General features: G+C 35.0%; 1 protein-coding gene across 1 annotated transcript in view; it reads right to left on the bottom strand.

The window, feature by feature from the left end:
- The window catches only part of Dennd1b (DENN domain containing 1B), a 228,808-nt gene extending 209,125 nt beyond the window's left edge, over window positions 1–19,683 (bottom strand). Inside the window, exons 1-2 of the mRNA XM_076831584.1 lie at window positions 19,523–19,683; window positions 17,264–17,328 (exon numbers count right to left, since the gene is read on the bottom strand). Coding sequence (XP_076687699.1) covers window positions 17,264–17,328; window positions 19,523–19,539 — 82 coding nt within the window. The 5' untranslated portion in view covers window positions 19,540–19,683. The remainder of the gene's footprint in view (window positions 1–17,263; window positions 17,329–19,522) is intronic.
- Between the last annotated feature and the right edge of the window lie 334 nt (window positions 19,684–20,017).

Here is a 20,017-nt window from a genome sequence, read left to right as displayed (position 1 = left end):
GGCCCTATCTAAAGTTCCGCCATTCCTCCCATGCTCCCCCTCCATTGCCATAGTATATGTAAAGCACTCACTTAAAAACCTTAACACCAACAAAACAAATAACCCAGTCAATAAATGGGCAAAGGAACTGAACAGACACTTGTCAGGAGAGGATATACAATCAATCAACAAACATATGAAAAAATGTTCAACATCTCTAGCAATTAGAGAAAGGCAAATCAAAACTACTCTAAGATTTCATCTCACTCCAGAGTCAGAATGGCAGCTATCAAGAATACAAACAACAATAAGTGTTGGCGAGGATGTGGGGGAAAAGGCATGCTCATACACTGCTGGAGGGACTGCAAATTGGTGCTGCCAATCTGGAAAGCAGTATGGAAATTTCTTGGAAATCTTGGAATGGAACCACCATTTAACCCAACTATCCAACTCTTCAGCTTATACCCAAAGGACTTAAAAACAGCATACTACAGGGACACAGCCACATCAATGTTTACAGCAGCACAATTCACAATAGCTAAATTGTGGAACCAACTCAGATGTCCTTCAGTAGATGAATGGATAGGGAAACTTTGGTATATATATACACAATGGAACATTACTCAGCATTAAAAGAGAATAAAATCATGGCATTTGCAGGTAAATGGATGGAGATAGAGAATATAATGCTAAGTGAGGTGAGCCTATCCCAAAAAAACAAAGGCTGAATGTTTTCTTTCATATGAGTCATTATTATTAATATTTATCTTTTATTTTAAAAATACATGAAAATAGATGACAATGAGATTGTGACCTATAATATTTATCAGAACTCATAATTAAAGTTAACTATTATTAAAAGGACTTAGCCTGAAATAGAAAGAAATACAGTCATAAATGTAATACATCCCTTATAATATTTACTTTTTATTGTCATTGTTAAATCTTGCAATTCTCCTTCCTAAAGCCATCCCTGGTGTACACTATACCACTGTTTATTAAAATATAGACACATTATATATATATGCTTATATATATGTGCATACACTAGAAAGTCATGAAAAGCATATACTTGCAGTTTTCTTGAATTATGATTTAAAAATTTATTATTAAGTTAAAATTATAACTAAAATAACCATATGTTCAAAAGCATATGCATGCACTTTACTATCTTGATTGAACATCACAGCTTTATGGTTGAAAGAGAAGGGATTATAATTATTTTCGTTTTAAACAACAAAACGTAGGTTCAGAAAGCTTAAGTCAGAACTACAACCCAAATTCTTCTAACTCCAGCCAAACTCTAGAGTTTTGCTGTCCTCTTCTAGGATAAATAATAATGAATAAAAAGTAGATTTTCACCAAGAACACAATGAAGAGAACGTTCTAATCTGGGTCATTCTAATGGGTAACAGAAAGAAAATAATGACCCCTTTAACCCTAGGAGCCCCCAGACCAGATACCTCCTATCATTGCATGAAGTCCATTTGCTCTGAAGCGTTATACACATATTGTCATTTTCTATGTGTCATAACATAAAGTTAAGAAACACTATTCCTGAGAACTAAGTAATGTAAAGAAAAGTCTTAAGTAAATTAGTTTGACAAAATATAAGTTTCATAAACTTTATTAAATCACTTATAAAGAGACAGAATCTCACTTGACAAGAATCTTGCTTCAAGTATAATTTCTAAACCCAAATTAAATATTGTGCTGTATATGTGTAGTAATAATTGTAATGCATTCCACTGTCATTTATTTTTTTTTAAATTCAATTAAAAATTAATTAATTAATTAATTAATTTCATATTCTTTCAAGAAAGCTATAGAGGAATTCAAATAAATGAGAGTAATGTCCTTACATGAATAGACTTGTACTTGCTATAATTTTTTTCATCCGAAAATTGCAATATAGGATAAACATCCCTAATCAAAAAATCCAAAATTCAAAATGATCCAAAATCTGAAACTTTTTGAGTGTCAACATAATATCACAAGTGGAAAATAACAGTCATAGTTAAAATGCAGATGTGTCAAAAATACTGTAAAAGAGTATATAAGCTTAAAAGTTTTATATATTATATGTAACCTGATATATAAAATAAAGTTACCTTCAGGTATATATGAAAAACAAATGAATACTGTGTTTGGACTTGGGTCTATTTCTCCAAATATCATTATGTATACATAAACATTCTAAAATCTGAAGAAAAAAAATCCAAAAGGCAAACATGCCCAATATGAAGCATTTCAAATAAGGACTACTCAACTTGTTCTCGGTATCTGCTTACACAGCTCTCACAAGCCAACTGCACTGTACCTCTCAACTGATAATGTCCTTTGAGAAGCCCTGCACTTGTGTAATGCTATCCTTAATCTTTTCTCATCCTTACTCCTTCAGAGTAATGAACCTTAATGCTATTCCTGTTCTAATAATGTTCTAGCTTGCTAATATTAATTCTTAGAATGTTGTGGAACTTATACATCTGTGGAACTCCCATTTTGCTGTTCAAGTTTGTGTATATGAAGAGTTCAGAAGAAAGAAGTGCCAAAGAAAAGATATGGCTGGGGATGCAGCTCAGTAGAATGGGAGGGCTTTTCCAGCATGTCCAATGCCTTGGATTCAATTCAAGGGAAAAAAACAAAGATGGGCAGAAAAGGGAAAAGGGGAAGAGAGAGGAAGGAAGGAAGGAAGGAAGGAAGGAAGGAAGGAAGGAAGGAAGGGAGGGAGGGAGGGAGGGAGGGAGGGAGGGAGGGAGGGAAGGAGGGAAGGAGGGAGGGAGGGAGGGAAGAAGGAAGGAAAGAAGGAAATATTGTCTAAGTCTTTCTTGATTCCTCCAGAAGCTATCAAGTCTTGAAGTGTATGCTATCTTACAAATGGAAAAATTCTACACCTGACTTCATATGACATTCATAAAATGCAGATGTGCCAAAAATATTGTATAAGATTACCTTTAAACTAATACATATATACATATATAATATAAAATTGCCTTCACATATATAAAAAACACAAATTTTGCATGCTACAAATTTTCATACTCTGACAAATATCCTCTTCAAAGTGAAACTGACTCATTAGCCTCAAATACGTTAATGTCTTCCATCAATCTTGTTTCTGATACTACTGTGATATTAAATAGGGGACTTAAAAGTTACTATGCAACTTTCTTTTAAGCATTCCTTTCTTACAGACTGATGACACACATCAAAACAGGAGAGTTTTATCACTGATGTTTCTTTTCTGTTGAAGTGATTATGTCCTTTTCACACAGCTAAACACAATACAGATTAAAAAAAAACAATAAAAGTTTATGTACAGATAGTGTTTAACAGTGTGATTTACAAAATACTTTCAGGCCAGTATATATACTTGACTCTTAAAAATATTGAGATATGCTGTGCAAATATTTTATAAATGTGAAAAGTTAAAGGACAGAGCCAAAGTAAAACATTTAATAAGTGGTGAAGTCAAAACCAAAATCTGTATTCCAACTCTTAGTCCAGTATCTTTCCACTCCACTATGATGTCAATCAGGTAAGCCATTCTATTTTATTCATGAGAGGATCCAGATTTTATGTTTTAAGAAAATCATGGTATCTAACCCATTTGTTTATATTCACCTTGAAACAGAGATTGAATTATCTATTCATATTTAATCAAAGTATAAGTATAAATTTAGAGTGTTTTTACGTTTTGCATCATATTTTTACTTCTCTACTAATTGTCCTTTTCTCTTCATTAGAAAAAAGTTATTTTTCTAAAAAAGAACTCAAAGGGTTTGCTACTTATATCAGATTAGGAAAGAGCAAAACTTTTTCCAAACAATTAGAGTATTTCATTAAATAATTTTTTTCATTAAATAAATTTTAAATAAAAAGAATAAAAATTTTAAAATATAATAAATAAACTAATATAATAAAAATAAGCAAAGTACAACTAAAAGCCAAAGAATCTAAAACATTTCAAAGTAATATAAAAATATTAACTGTCTAATCAAAGAAAGAATAAATACTGAATACATCAAAAAAGTAAAAACCACAAGTTCCAAAATGATGGTACATGCACCACCTTCATGTAGGTGGCTCAAGATGATGCAACTAGCAGGCCTCCTTTGGACCATACTGTCAGAGATCCCAAAAGTAAAAAACAAGACCTCTGGAGAAGACTCAACACTCCTGATCGGGATTCTAGGTTAAAAACAGCTGTGTGGGAGGAAAACGCCTCTCACTGAGGGCTGCCCTTGGCTTTAACCTCTCAGACTCCTAGGCGAAAGCACCCATTATGTACTCTTCCCCAAACCTAGCTTCTAAATGAAGCTTCAATTCTGAATCTAGTTTTGACATGCCCTTAACAGAAAAACAAAAACAAATATTTATTTTGACAAAACTAGATTTAATATCTAAAAAAGATCAATTCTAATCATATTTAAAATTTGTTTGAAAAGTAAATTTAAATTATTTATTGTCATATGTATTAAATATAATTATACATTTTTGAAGAATTGAAGTACCTTAAAAACAAACTGTCAGATATCCTCAATGCATTTTAATCTCACTTTAATGACTGGGAAGGCAATTTGGTAGTATTCAGTGACTTCAAATGTTTTTAACACTTACACCACTATTTTGAATACTATAAGGAAGAAATCAGTAGTAAATTATTCAAGGATTAAGGTAGAACATTTGACATTAAGGCTATATCCTGTCTCATTTCCAAGTCCATCTACAAACAAAATTATCATTTCCAATCTCCTAAATGGAATAAACTATAATAAATTGATTTAATAATGGGCTTTATAAGGAATTTTGGATAGTAATTTCTACCTCAAAGACCAAATTTAGAAAAATGACACGTTAAGCTTAACCCTGTGTATGTTCATCACATTATGTCTTTAATTCTGCAGCTAAATATTTCTAATATTTAAAAATTCGAATTTTGCCTTCCAACTTGTATTCAATTTTAATATTTTCACTTCTTAGGGTAAACACTCAATGTCACTAACAACACTATAGTAACCAATAAAATTTGGAAGCTAGAATTTTTGTATATCACAAAACTCAGCTTACAATTTCTTCTTTAACATGTCTAAACTTGTGCACAGACAGTGAATACAACCAATACATAATCTTGATGAAACTGCGCTCTCCCTTTTTGTCAATGATTCCTCTGCACATATTCATCACCAAAATTGCACCAAAATTTCATCATAAAACAAAAACTTCAAAACTTAATTCTCACCAAAGTATTCTGTGTGCACATGAATATATCACAATGAATTCCACTTTTATGGATGTACAATTATAATGTAACAATTTATAAAGTAGATTAATAATAGAAGGAAGGCCAATAGAGTAAAGGAAGGGGATCATGGTGTAGGAGAATAGAGAAAAGGGTAGTAATGAGGATTGAAATGGAGCAAATTATAAAAATATCAAAATGAACCCCACTATCATATATAAGTATAATGCACTAATTTTTAAAACTTAGTTCTCAAGTCCTGTAATAATACACAAGTTTTAAAAGATAACACACTATTTTCTAAAAACTAAATTAATTATCCGTATTAACTACTTGCAAAATTTTAAACAGAAAATGCTATTTTAATTTATTTAAAGGGTAAAAATGACCAAGATCTTAAAAAAATTTCCTCCCAAAATTATACAACTTCCTCTTCCAAACATCATCCCAGATATATGGGAATCTTAAAAGTTTTAAATTTTTTTAATAACTCACCATTTAAAACTCCATTCTAAACCACTTCTATGTCCATTTAAGAGAAACAATACTTTTAATGCATATATCCTGAAAAGCCTAAAATCTAGAGGACAGCATGGTTGAAGAAAATGCGTTTCAGTGTATTAAAACACATCTGAACTCACTTGGATTTCATTACAACCAATGTTTTCTACATAAATTCACAAGTTAATTTTAAGTATCTTATCAACATAATAAAGTCATCTAAATTTTACAACTACTTAGGTAACAAAGTTTTAAGACAGCTTAGCATTAATTAAATACTAAATACACCCTTATGTTAGTGAATTTCTACTAACAAACCAAGACAAAATTATTTTTGAAATGACTAATTTTTAGAAGCAAATACATCTACAGAAGACCATCAGATGTACTAAACTGATAGCTAAAGGCTTTTTTTTTTTCAGATTCAAGTGATAAATAAGAAGGAACTGAAAGAGGAAAAGGTTCTTTCTATCTGATCTTCACCAGTTCTGCCGAGCAAGTTACAGTTTGTGGTTAATCAACAGTTCTATTTTAAAAATCTTCTTTTAAATAAAGCACCCATTGCTTGTGAGGATTAAAAAAAACTGCAGTTTTTCAAGTCCTCTACATAAATTAAAAGAGTTAAAAAATCTTCAACAGATATTGGTACTACAGGACAACCTTTTTCTAATTTTATTTTAATAGCAGAATATAATTTAGTAAGTAATCACTGAACACCATCCATATACAAGACACCTTCCCAAAGTCTGCACGAAATTCAGCCTCAAAAGCCTAAAACCTAAGGGACAGCATAATTCAGGAAAATGAATACCTAGTTCACAGCAGAATATAACTGCCACAAGACAAGCACCAAAAGGATTATTATTTAGCAACTTCTTTTAGTTATCTTTTACTTCTGTAGCTTCACTTTCACAAACTTCATTATTAATAATGTTAAAGAAGAAATTAATGATAATTATCAAACCTTCACTACCAATTAAGGAAACAATTTCCTTTTACTTAAAAGCATCTTCATCAGTTCTTCAATAAATATTCACTAAGCACACACTATGAGTCAGACATTGTTTTATGTACTGAGTAAATAAAACTAACCCCAACAACTCCCTGCCAAGGCAGGTTACACTGTATAAGCAAGAATAATTCCTGATCTTCTTTAGATGTAAATATTTACAGCAAAAGCAATATATTCTTCACTCTTATTCACACTCAATATAAAGTAACACTCCAAATAACTTAGAGAAAGATAAGCACCTAACGCCCAATGGAGGGCTGACAAAACATCCAATCTCTCCATCCATCACCTACCCCTGAGCTTCCCCACGCCACATTCACAGCCCAGCTAGATGCCCCCTTAGAAGAACTTCAGTGCTACAAACCATAGCCTTGTGCATTGTTACAATTATTCAAGGCCCCTTTAAAGAATGCCACTTCCTAATGAAGTTACCTGACATGACTGACACTCACACACATTCACCAAATGATGGGAAGGGACAAATGTTTCCCATGGAGTTTAGACCCCTCTTCCCATTATGTTTGGATGTCTACTAAGAATTGATAAAATATCAAAACAACTCTAGTCAATCCTGGAATTTTTCAGGGATTTTCTAAAATCAGTAGTTTTTGAAAATTGCTGCCAAAGATCATTAGAGAAAGTTCACTGTTTAAAATGAGGTACCACGGGGCTGGGGTTGTGGCTTAGTGATAGAGCACTCACCTAGCAGGTGTGAGGCTCTGGGTTCGATCCTCAGCACCAGATAAAAATAAATAAATTATTATAAAGTATTGTGTCCAACTACAACTTAAAAAATAAATATTAAAAAAATAAAGAAATGAGGTACCAATGGATAAAAGCTCAAGCTCTGGTGTCACAAAACAGGTTGAAATTCCAGTCTTACTTTCTAAAACTATGGAACTTAGGCAAACTGGTTAACCTTTCTGAGCCTCCAATTCCTTATCTTTATGAAAGGATAGCAGTCTCTACCTCCCCGGACTGCAGTAAATAGTTTTATTACTATTTCTGTAAAAACCTACCTGGAAGCCTAATCAAAGGAGATAAACTGATAAATAAAGCTCTGTAATTATGATGTTACAGCTTTATTTCATTAACTAAGAATTTTAAACCAAAAAATCTTAATGAAATTCACTGAACAAATATTCTCATTAAATATACTTACATAATTATTAAAACCTTCAATCAAAAATTACAGAGTATCAACACAGAGGAAATAAAGAAGGTAAAATCTAAGCAGGATTTTACAGTTAAAGCTACATTTCATCCTTAGTTTAGAGATCTTTCCATTAGAACCAACTACACCTTCTAAATTAATTTGAATTTACAAGGCTTTCTTTAAAATCAAAATGTTCCTGGGCTGGGGTTGTGGCTCAAAGAGTGCTCGCCTAGCACATGTGAGGTACTGGGTTCAAACCTCAGCACCACATTTATAAATAAATAGATAGATAGATAAATAAATAAATAAAATTAAAATGTTCCCTTGAGAGCTTTCTATCAGTTGTTTCACTTCACTGTGAGTTACTTTGATCAGATAAATACTAATACCCACTCACTTAAAGAAATTGTTATTTGAAGAGCTGAGAGATCATAACAAGTGTGCTTGGGGTGCAACAACACTTTATGCAGCCACAGGGTAGCCGATGACAACAGAACCTACAGGGTAAGAGGGGCTGCAGGAGCTGCAAAAGTCACGGAAGCAATAGGTACTTCAAGTTCCAAGGGAACTTCAAGTTCAATCATTCTACTTTCTTCTATAGAGTGTCCTAAGTGTTACTGCCATAACCCCTTAAATACATACCTCTATAAGTCAACTGAGAAACACTCTTAGTACCCCATATACCAATGATTAACCTATCACAAAAATGTGAACCATCACTTTCTATAGATAAAATTAAATTAGTATCTGAAGTAAATCAATTTACCCTTATATAAACTAAGATTCTAACAACCCAAAATAAATATTACAATTGGGAAATCATTCAACCTAACAATATAGGAATACCTGGATCTCAGGAGTTTTTCAAAAGTATCTTTAACCCTTTTTTCTGTTTGAAACATTCAAAAATTTGAAACATTCAAACAAACAAAAACTCTCCCAGCTTCAGGTGATGTCTCTCTATCATAAACTAAGAATCAAAAGTGGGAATCACTTTTGAATGTTAAATGTTAAAACTCATTTCCTTGGACCTCCCATGTTCTTGGATACACAGAATTAATACTGAAAAATGGCCATACTACCAAAGTACTACACAGATTCGACGTAATTCCCATTAAAATTCTAATGATGTTCTTCATAGAAATACAAAAGGCAGTCATGAAATTCATTTGGAAAAATAAGATGCCTAGAATAGACAAAGCAAATCCTTAGCAAGAAAGGTGAAGCAGGAAGCATCACAATAATAGACCTTAAAATTTGATACTACAGAGTTATAGTAATAAAAATGGCATGGTATTGGCACAAAGATAGAATTGAAGACTAATGGAACAGAATAAAAGACAGAGAGACATTCCCATATAATTTCCCTCATATTAGACAAAGGCACCATAAACATACATTGGAGGAAAGATAGCCTCTTCAACAAATGGGGCTGGCAAAACTGGAAAACCACATGTAGTAAATTGAAATTAAACCCCCATATCTCACCCTGCACAAAATTTAACTCACAGTGGATAAAGGACCTTGGCATTAGACCAGAGACCCTGAATATACTAGAAGAAAACATAGGCCCAACTCTCCATCATATTGGCTCAGGAATAGACTTCCTCAATAAGACAAATAAAAATAAAATAAAGCACAAGAAATAAAATCAAGAATCAATAAGTGGGATGATATCAAACTAAAAAGCTTCTTTGTAGCAATGGAAACAATCAAGAACATGAAGAGAGAGCCTACAGAATGGGAGAAAATCTTTACCATCTCCACACAGATATAGCATTAATCTCCAGGATATATAAAAAACTCAAAAAACTTAACAACAAAAAGACAACTAACCCAATCAATAAATGGGCAAAGAAACTGAACAGTAACTTCACAGAAGAAAAAATATAAAAGGTCAAAAAAATATGAAAATATGTTCAACATCTCTAGCAACTAGAAAAATGCAAAGTAAAACTACATTGAGATTCCATCTCACTCCAGTCAGAATGGCAATTATCAAGAATACAAGTAACAATAAATGTTGGTGAGGATGTGGGAAAAAGGTTCACTCATATATTCCTGCTGGAACTGCAAATTGGTGCAGTCACTCTGGAAAGCAGCATGAAAACTTGGAATGGAACCACCATTTGACCCAGTTATCCCACTCCTCGGCTTATACCCAAAGGACTTAAAATAAGAATACTACAGTGACACAGCAACATCAGTGTTTATAGCCTCTCAATTCACAATAGCCAAGCAATGGAACCAACCTACATGCCCTTCACTAGATGAATTGATAAAGAAAATGTGGTACATATATACAATGGAATATTGCTCAGCCATTAAAAAAAAAGAATGAAATTATGGCATTTGCAGGTAAATGGATGGAAATGGAGAATATCATGCTAAGCAAAATACGCCAAATCCCAAAATCCAAAGGCCAAATGTTTTATCTGATAAGCAGATGCTAATCCATAATAGGGGCAAGAGGGTAGGGAAGAATGAAGGAACTTTGGATTGGACAGAAGGGATGGAAATGGGCAGGAAGGGCGGTAGAAATGAGATGGACATTATTACCCTATATACATGGATGACTACACTACCAGTGAGACTACACCATGTTCAGCCAGAGGAATGCACATTATGTATGATGTGTCAAAATGCATTCTACTGTCATGTGTAACTAATTAGTACAATTTAAAAATAAAATTAAAAAAAAGAAAATGTAGTACATATACACAATAGAGTATTACTCAGCTATAAAGAAGAATGAAATTATGGCATTTGCTGGTAAATGGATGGAACTGGAAAATATCATGCTAAGTAAAATAAGCCAGTCCCAAAAACAAAAGGTCAAATATTCTCTCCCATAACAAGGGAGAATGAGGAAGGGAAGTACAGAAGTTCATTGGATAAGACAAAGAGAAATAAAGGGAAGGGAAGGGGGTTGGGAATAGGAAAGACAATGAAAAGAATCGGACAAAACTTTTCTAAGCTCATATATGAATACACAACAAGTATAACTCTACATCATGTTCAATCACAAGAATGGGATCAAAATTGTAATGGGTTGCACCCAAAAGAATTATTCTTTTGGAATTGATTAAAAATAATAGGGATTAAGTGTGATATTTTCATTGTTATCTAAAACAACTTCAACACCTACTCAAAGCACCCCAAAATACCTACTTAAAGCACCCCAGAATGCCTATTTCACATATATACACACACATATACATACATATATATATACATGCATATATATATGTATTTATATACACATACATACACATGTACATATATAATACACATATATATGTGTATGTGTGTTTGTGTGTGTGTCCTAAAATGCATATTGTAAAAGGTAAATTACTATCCTATAATGTGCAAGTCAAAAGTAAATACAGGAAGGGGGGTAAAGAAGGATATTATTTGAACATAAGAAAAATCTTGGGCTGGGGATGTGGCTCAAGTGGTAGCGCGCTCTCCTGGCATGCATGCGGCTGGGGTTCGATCCTTAGCACCACAGACAAAGATGTTGTGTCCGCCGAAAACTAAAAAATAAATATTTAAAAAATTCTCTCTCTCTTTAAAAAAAAAAATATATATATATATATATATATATATATATATATATATATATATATATATATATATGTCAAGAACACATTATCCTGAAAGTCAAGAAAAGAAAGCTCCAAGAAGAAACCTGAACAAACTTGTTACACCGTGGCAACACAGTAGTGGCCAGAAAGCTGTGGGCAAGCACACCACTGAACAACACTGCATCAGAGGCCTGCAGCCTTTCACCTATAACAGTTGGAATCATTAACACCCAAAGCCAAGGAGTCACTTTGATTAAAGCAGCAAAGGTAGAGAACATGTGAAACACAGAAGTGCCTGATGAGATAAGTTATAATCAATTATCAAAATAAAAACTTGGTAACATGCCTATCAAAGTAATAATGAACAAAAATTGAAAAGTGAAATCTGATTTGCTTTTTATATTTGAAGACAGCTATAAAAATACAGACAAGCTTAACTATTTTGTGCATGCAACAAAAATGGCATATTCCAATGATCTGCTTCTAAAAGAATCACATTAACTTGCATTAACTCAGTTCCTGCTGGGTGAGTATGAAAAAATAAAACAATTTCATTTTATTCAACAAACTAGGATATAAAGTTGTACTTCCAATATGGGTTATCTAATTTATCTTAGTACACCTAGATTGAGAATGACACAAAAAAGAATATCTTAATGAACACAAGCTAGAGCAAAAATAATTATCATGGTAACCACATTTTACTCACAGATATTTTCCATTTGGACAATAACAACATCTCCTAAACCATTTTACTATATGTATAATTCACCAAGATTCTATTTTCTAAATGCCAGGGTTGTTGGACTTAGGTATATGTTAATGTCCCTGATACTGTCATGCCAGCATGCATCTAAGATCACTTCTATAAACAGCTCTCCATGAACTAATTTAATTAATTTAATCAGCATTTCAATAATCCAATGACCAGAAATAAACTAGGTCCAAGTTTTTTTCATTGTGTAAATATTCACTAAACATGTCTGATAACTGCAATAAGTTTTTTCTTAAGGATACAAATTAATATATATCTGTTAATATGGTCTATGAAGAGCTTATTTCAAGCAGGTAAACAGACATTTAGTCATATTATCTGTATGACCATATGTGCCTATATTAGACATTTCTATAAGAACACAATAAGTGCTAAAATATATGCAGAATTGAAAGGCTCTGAATTCTAGTATGAATGGTATCAATAGAAGAAAACATTATTAAATGCCAAAGTGGGCTTAGAAATGCCTTTTTGTGCAGGCCACAGGAAATACTAAGTTAGGATTCTTTGACTTAATGGTCTGATTTAAGAAGAGTAAAAGGTCATTAAACTGCTAACATAAACCAGAGATTTTTTAAAAATGGATAATTTGATACCAGATTGAATAAGCTGATCAAAGTAGAAAGTCTGTTTATAAAAAGAGATTTATTCCTAAGGAAAATTATTCTAGATAAAGAGGAAAGAAAAAAAGAAAAATGTTTGCTATATATGTGCTTAAAATTACTAACAAATAGAAGTACTGGATCAAAGATTCATTAAATATAGAGATATAAAATTCTAAAAAAAAAAAAATAAAGAACTAGGAGGTTAGTCTGCTGAGTTAGGGTCTATAACCACATGAAAAAAACCTGGTAGTAGTTTTAGGTGGAATTATACTGGATTCAGTAATTTTAAAACACTATATTACTGTTTCAAAAAAATTACCTGCATCACATATAGCATATACTCTAATATTTCCTCCAATGATAAAACAGCCTATACTGAGATTACATAAAGTCATTATGCAATACAGCAGTGATTAAAGTACAGACTCTGCAACTAGTACTTCGGACAAGTTTCTTGATTTCCTTGTGCTTCAGTTTCTTCATCTGTGAAATAGAGATAAATATTTCTGGTCCCCTATGACTTGTGAAGCTTAAATAGACAATGTGTTTTTTTAAAAAAAATCAGGACTGTGCCACAGAAGAAGGACTGCACCATTGTTTGCTGCTTCTGTTGCTTGCAGCAAACTATGAACTGAATAAAAAAAGGGAAAGCTACAGTCTCAAAGTCACTGCATAAAAGAAAAACCTTTAGAGGAAGCATGTCCTGTCTCTACTGGGGAAGGGTTACTTTTCATTTCCCTGAAATCTTAAATCACTTTAGGAAAAATGGAGGCAGAATAATAACAATAAGTTCTGTTATTAGAACTGAGCAGAGGCCATTACTGCTGGCTGTACTTCCCTGTCTGATGGAAAATAAAGAAGAAAAAAGAGAAGAGGGAGGAGGGCAACTAGCTTGGAGATCTACCAGGATGAGCATTAAGATCTAAATTTCGGCACTTCACTCTGGAGAGTTAAAGTACAAGTTATTAAGGTTATCTTGCGGGAAATGGCCATTAAAAGATGCCACAAGCAGTCCACAGATACCACCAGAAGCAATTCTACTAACACACAGGAAGCATGATGGGGAACACTAGCAACCCCTCTCATGGTGATTTTTTAAATTTGTGGGGCACTCCATATGAAGCTAAATTACTCTTCAGTGTTCTAAAATTTATTGTGGCTGCGCATGGTGGCTCACACCTGTAATCCCAGTGACTCGGGAGGCTGAGGTAGGAGGATAACAAGTTAAAAGCCAACCTCAGCAACTTAGGAAGGCCCTACATGATTTAGAGAGACCCTGTCCCAAAAATAAAAAATAAAAAGGGCTGGAATGTGGCTCAGTATTAAAGCACCCAGATCCAATCCCTGGTACTAATTAATTAATTAATTTTTAAAATGTGTTGTGCTCAGAACAATCAATGTAATGCCTCTGAAGCAAATCCAAATAGCAACAGACCAGGTCAAGATCACTATTTTACCACAGCTGGCTATATCAAATTATATTTGAACAACTCATACTGTTCCAAACCACTAACTAAAACTTAATAATAACTATCTCTAAAGATACTTATAATCTAAGTTACTCAGGAAAAATGAGAGAAATTAAAACTTCCCTATTTAAATAATGAATAAGAGAAGCATACCAAATACCTTAACACAAAGAGTAAAGAGCATTTCAATCTTTGGATAAATCAAGCCTACCCTGAACCTATTTTCTATTAGATCAAGAATCATCAAAAAAAAAAAAAAGCAATGTTCTGAGAAACCTTTGACCAAGAATATTTTAATTGGTTTCCCAACACCTTCTCCTTGCCAACTATTCAGTAAATGAATCATGGTTGTCTTGCCACAGCCTTCCACCTACTCTGCCAATGGTACACTGGAAATGGTGATGCCCAAGATAACTCAGGCCACTGAGATCCAACAAGAGGTTTTCTGGGGTATTTTAGGAAAGAAACTTGTGAATCTAAAGAGAGAGCCATAAAAAGCCATATATAAAAGCCATAAAAAGCCCTACAGACATAAACAGGAGAGGAGACTTCCGACATCTACTGATGGTCATCTTATAGTCACAAGAATCTAAGCCTTCTGTGGGTGGAAGAGCTGGGAAGTAGAAAGAACCTGGATCACTCCCAACCTATTGGGTTTCCTCTTATATGAACTCTCAAGTTTCTTTAGTATTCAAACCAGTTTTATGTTGGTAACCCAAAGCATCCAAATTCACACATTTTGTTTTCCACTTCAACTACCATGTAAAAATTTCACCCATGCTTGTCTACATGTTAGCAAAAAAAAAAAAAAAAAAGTATTCCATTTCAAATAAGTTAGTATACATTTCAGAATCATATTTAAAAGAGTTTATGGACAGTTAAATAGTTCAATAATTTAAAAAATAATTTCAATACATTTTCCCTTCTTATTTATCAATAAAGGAAAAAATTGATAAACTATTATAGAACATCAAACTTTCAATTTGACATAAAATTTAACTTTTATAGCCCTCTTAGTTAGAGATATCATTACATTTTAGGGCACAAAATTTATAACTTTTTAGACCCTAAGATATTCATTTTGTTCATACTATTTAGATCAAAATCAAAAAAAGAAAGACTAATGCTCTTTACGATTAGTTTAGCTTCTTTAAAAAAATCTTCAGAATTTTTTGCTCCAAAGAGCCATATAAAATGCATTAACCTACAGAAAAAATAAATTGTTTACTTTATCCATCATAACATTTCAATTTCACCAAATTGGATAGACTATTCAAATACATATGAAGGTATTTTTAGGAAGTAGTGATTTAGATAATAACAACAGCAAAAAAAGAAAAAAAGAAGAAGAAGACCACGATGACAATGACGACAACGACGACGATGGCAGCGGCGGCAATTTAAAAAGGTTGGAAGTACGAGATACATATTGGAATAACTAGCTCGTGCTAAGTGACAAAGAGCAAAGTGAAGAAGGAGGGAGCAAACCACTCAAAATCTTTACAGCAGGTCACAATCTCTGTGACACATGAATAGATCAGTTGTTATATAAGGCAGATTCATCCTTTCATCAAGACCACTTTAGAATTTTTAAATCATGCATTCAATATCACAGACATTCCATGTTTTCCAAATGAATTTAGGTTATTTTACAAACACTTCAGGTAAGCATTACTTCATACACTGAGGTAATAGTATGGTAGGTATTTGCAAGATTAACTAATACCATAAATACAGTATAAATTTAAATCAGAGCTGAAAAAAAATATTTATCTATTCCACATAACATGTCTATTCTGTAAAAAGGATTTGGTTGGGCCTGAAAGAATGAAACCGACAAACTACAATATACAGGATAAAAAAAGATAACCTTTTTAATCAAAAAAAAAGGCTCTTTGCAACCTTAGAATCACTCCTTACCAGTAGACACACCTGATCACAGCTGTAATTCAAACAGGCCAGAAGAACAGCAGGCAGAGCTGGTAGAGTCAGGAATGTGTGTGACTTACTACCTAAAATTAGCCATGCCCATTTCACCACAATTGGGTTGGGCTCCTCTATTTTAAGGTGTGCAGTTCCAGATTACTTAAAAGTATGTAATTGCTGGCTAGTCTCTAAAACTAAGAATGTCAGCAGACTTTACACCAAGGCTTTAGATGGCCAACTAGTCTCCACAAAACCCCACAGCATGCTATCTAGGGTCTAAGAACACAGCAAATAAAGTTAAATGCTGAATATATCCATGTAGATGTACCATGTATGGACATACTAGAAAGAATTAAATGAGAAAAGATACTTCTTATCCTTTTCTGCTTCTCTTTCCCCCACAAACACATACATTATAACAAAAGTGGTGGAAAAACTGACAAAAGTCATAGTACTAAAATATCCTGTCTTTTCAGGAAACTGTACAGACTGTTAGCTGAAACCCTTCCAAATAATGTTACACTGTTGTTACCTCCCTCTGAAAATGCCATGTTACTGGAGTAAATCAATAGTAGAGGCTACTCAGTCTGTATTTCACATTCTAGAAACATTACCAGGAAACTGGTGAAGGTCCCATCAGTACTAGCAAGAGAATATGCACTAAACATTTTTTAAATGGAGCTAAATTTTCAAACAAATAAAAGAAAATGAAAAGACATACTCTTTCACCATTATGAAAAATTATTTTTATCAACAAAGGATAAAAATACATTGTAAGTTAAACAGGCTTAAGACATGCTTGAAATTCAAGCTGCATGGATAAAACTCCTGATTTCTCCAAACCCACCATAAAGACCTAGTATCTATTTTATTACTAGCAACTTGAGACATTTGATGCAGAATCCACATGTAGTATTATTTACTTTCCTGATACATGCTCCAGCAGTCCATGATGTTAACCCTTGTTTTGACAAATGTAATCAAATATTTTAAGAATTAGAACACACATACCTTCATTTTCTGAGGCATGGCATTTCACCTTCAATACCAAGTCAAAGGTTCTTTCTGGATTTTCCCTAAAAGAAAAAGAACTTTGTTATATTTATTTCCTAAAACAAACATATGTATAAAGGTGTGTGTGTGTGTGTGTATGTGTGTGTGTGTGTGTTGCTTTTTATCTTTTTAGGGGTTAGGAATGAAGTGCTGTGGCTCAAATCCAGGGCCTTATGCATGCTATGCAAGCACTTACCACTGAGCTATACCCACATCCCCTATATTTCCTTAATTCTAAAACTAATCTTGTTCTTGTCTCAATATACTTTTTCTAAGTACATAACTATAACTAGCACAGCAAAAATAACACTATCAGTTAGCAACTTAAGAGAGACTTGAGGCAAAGAGTTTAACCTCAAAGACTGTTTTCTTACCTATAAAGAGTCTTGTCCACATCACAGAATTGTGAGAACTATAAATCAGATAATATATGTGCAAGTACCTTATAAAGGTATACTGCTGTATAAATGTAAAGCATTGCTTTTATCCTACTGAATCAAAATTGGAAAGCCACTGCATTCCTCAGTGCCTTTAAACCCTGCCACACCTTAACATAGGTTCTCAGGTCTTTTTCAAAGGACTTGCAATGACTACCTGGTTCCACTTGCCATTGCCATGTAATATTTATAATGTTCTATAAATGTGGTACTTTGCATATGCTCTTCTTGAGATGTGCTTACTGTACTTAAACATGTTTATGGTAGCAAACTATTTACACACTCCAAGGCTAACAAAAAAGATCTGCTTTGTATGTATTATCTTTGGGGAAAATGAATATCTACCTCCACGTTAGATTTTTCCCTACAGGAACAGTAAGGTTGCTTTGATTCATTCAGAATTTACTGACATTTTTACTAACTTCTCACACATTTAACCTATTGGTTAAATGTCAAAAACAGTGGAGTGAAATTTATTAAGCCACTTTTCTCTCCCAAAACACTGGTTTTAATCTCTCTTTCCATCACAATCACAAGATTGTGACACTACAATGCCAAAATGCTAATACACATAATTCAGGTACCCCTGCCAAATGTCTTTATACATTTGCAATTTTTAATATGTAATTCCTTCAAGAAATTAATGCCAGCTCTCACTTTTAAATAAATGTTCATTTAAAAAATCTTTACATGTATCTAGAATCATAGGAAGTGACAAACTCTATAAATCAATTTGCAAATATACATTTTCTTGACTTTCCCACTATTAGCTTATTTCAATGAAAATAATGCACACTCAGGTAATTTCCTTCTTATAATAGGTCAAAAAGTATCCTCCTTTTTTTACTCACCCTACTTACTATGGTGTCAAACACTGAAGAAAATAATTTTAAATTACATAGTTTCCCTATTTTTCTAGTATTATTTAGAATCTCTCGTAGGTGTAAAAGTTAAATATTGATTCAGTTACACTCTGTGACATTTAAAAGGCCTTCTGCAATTATACAAATATATGTGATATTTATTATTGTAATTTGAGGGAAGAGTTTGAAGGGACGGAAGTAAAAGGCGGAATGCTTTCCAAAGTTAGTTTCAGGAGAAAAATAAAAAACTCATGCCTCTAAGATACCTAAAAGAAAAATCACCATCGTTATTCAAATTGCTTTTTACTTAAGCTGCTGAAGTAAGACAGGCACTGAAGAATACTTTGACACAGGCATACCCTTTGCCAGCACCACACACCACACAATGCCTCCAATAAACAAGCCTCAGGGACCCGTTTAATTTTCTAAGAAACAGCAAAAGGAAACATCCAAGTCAGAACTGAAAAAATAAAAACAGCTTACAAAAACGGTTATCTTAATGCTAGGAGAGCACTTTAAATAATAACCGCTTAACCTCAACGCTGCTCCCTCCCGGCCACCTCGCACCACCCAGACGCGTGGAGTCTGACACCCGCGGGAGGAGGAGAAGCCCACGGCGGGGGGTGTCGGCGTGGCCCGGCTGTCTGGCCACCCCGGGGTGCGGGCGTCGGCGCGGCCCCGGCGGCCAGGGGCAGCCGCCGACCCCGCCCGACGCGACTCGGGCCGGCAGGCTTTGCGGCCTAGCGCCGTCCCGCCCGCGGCGGGGTCTCGGGGTTCGGCCGCGCCCCCGCCTGCGCCGCCCCCTCCGACCCCGCGGGAGCCGGCCGGGCGGGGCTGAGGCAGCCGCGCGGGCCAGGATTCAGCCGGGAAGGGCCGCCGAGGGACGCCCACCCCGCGCGCCCCAGGTCCCCACTCACTTGGTCCTGCACTCCATGGTTACATGTCGCTGCGGGGCTGTCCGTCCCGACCCGCGGCCGGCCTGGAAGCCAGCTGCCCTCCACTCGAGGGTCGCGCCGCTCCCGCCTCCGCCGGCCGCCCCACCGCCAAGGAGGCTACTCACAGCGGCGGTGGCGGCGGGCCCATGTCGCGGCGCCCCCGGAGCTACCCCGCCTCCCACCCCACCCCTAGAGCCTTTCTGTGACAGCAGCAGCGGCGTGGCCGCCGCCCCCGTCTCCGCAGGCCGCCGCCCCAGCCGCCACCAAAGCAGGGGCCTCTTAGTTCCTGCGACCGAGGCCGCCCACAGCGACTCCTGCACCTTCTACAAACCAGGAAGTCGCCGGGAGGCGGGGAAGGGGCGCACGGGGACGCGCCCGGCAGCTTCACCTGGGCCGCACGGCCTCAGGGCGGGAGCCTGCAGAGGACGCCTGAGCCGGGATCCCGGCGCCCCAGGCGGCCAGCGGGGAGAGAGGGGG

The sequence above is a fragment of the Callospermophilus lateralis genome, chromosome 13 (genome assembly GCF_048772815.1).
Source record: "Callospermophilus lateralis isolate mCalLat2 chromosome 13, mCalLat2.hap1, whole genome shotgun sequence".
Taxonomy (NCBI): Eukaryota; Metazoa; Chordata; class Mammalia; order Rodentia; family Sciuridae; genus Callospermophilus; species Callospermophilus lateralis.
This window is presented reverse-complemented; position numbering and strand designations above follow the sequence as displayed.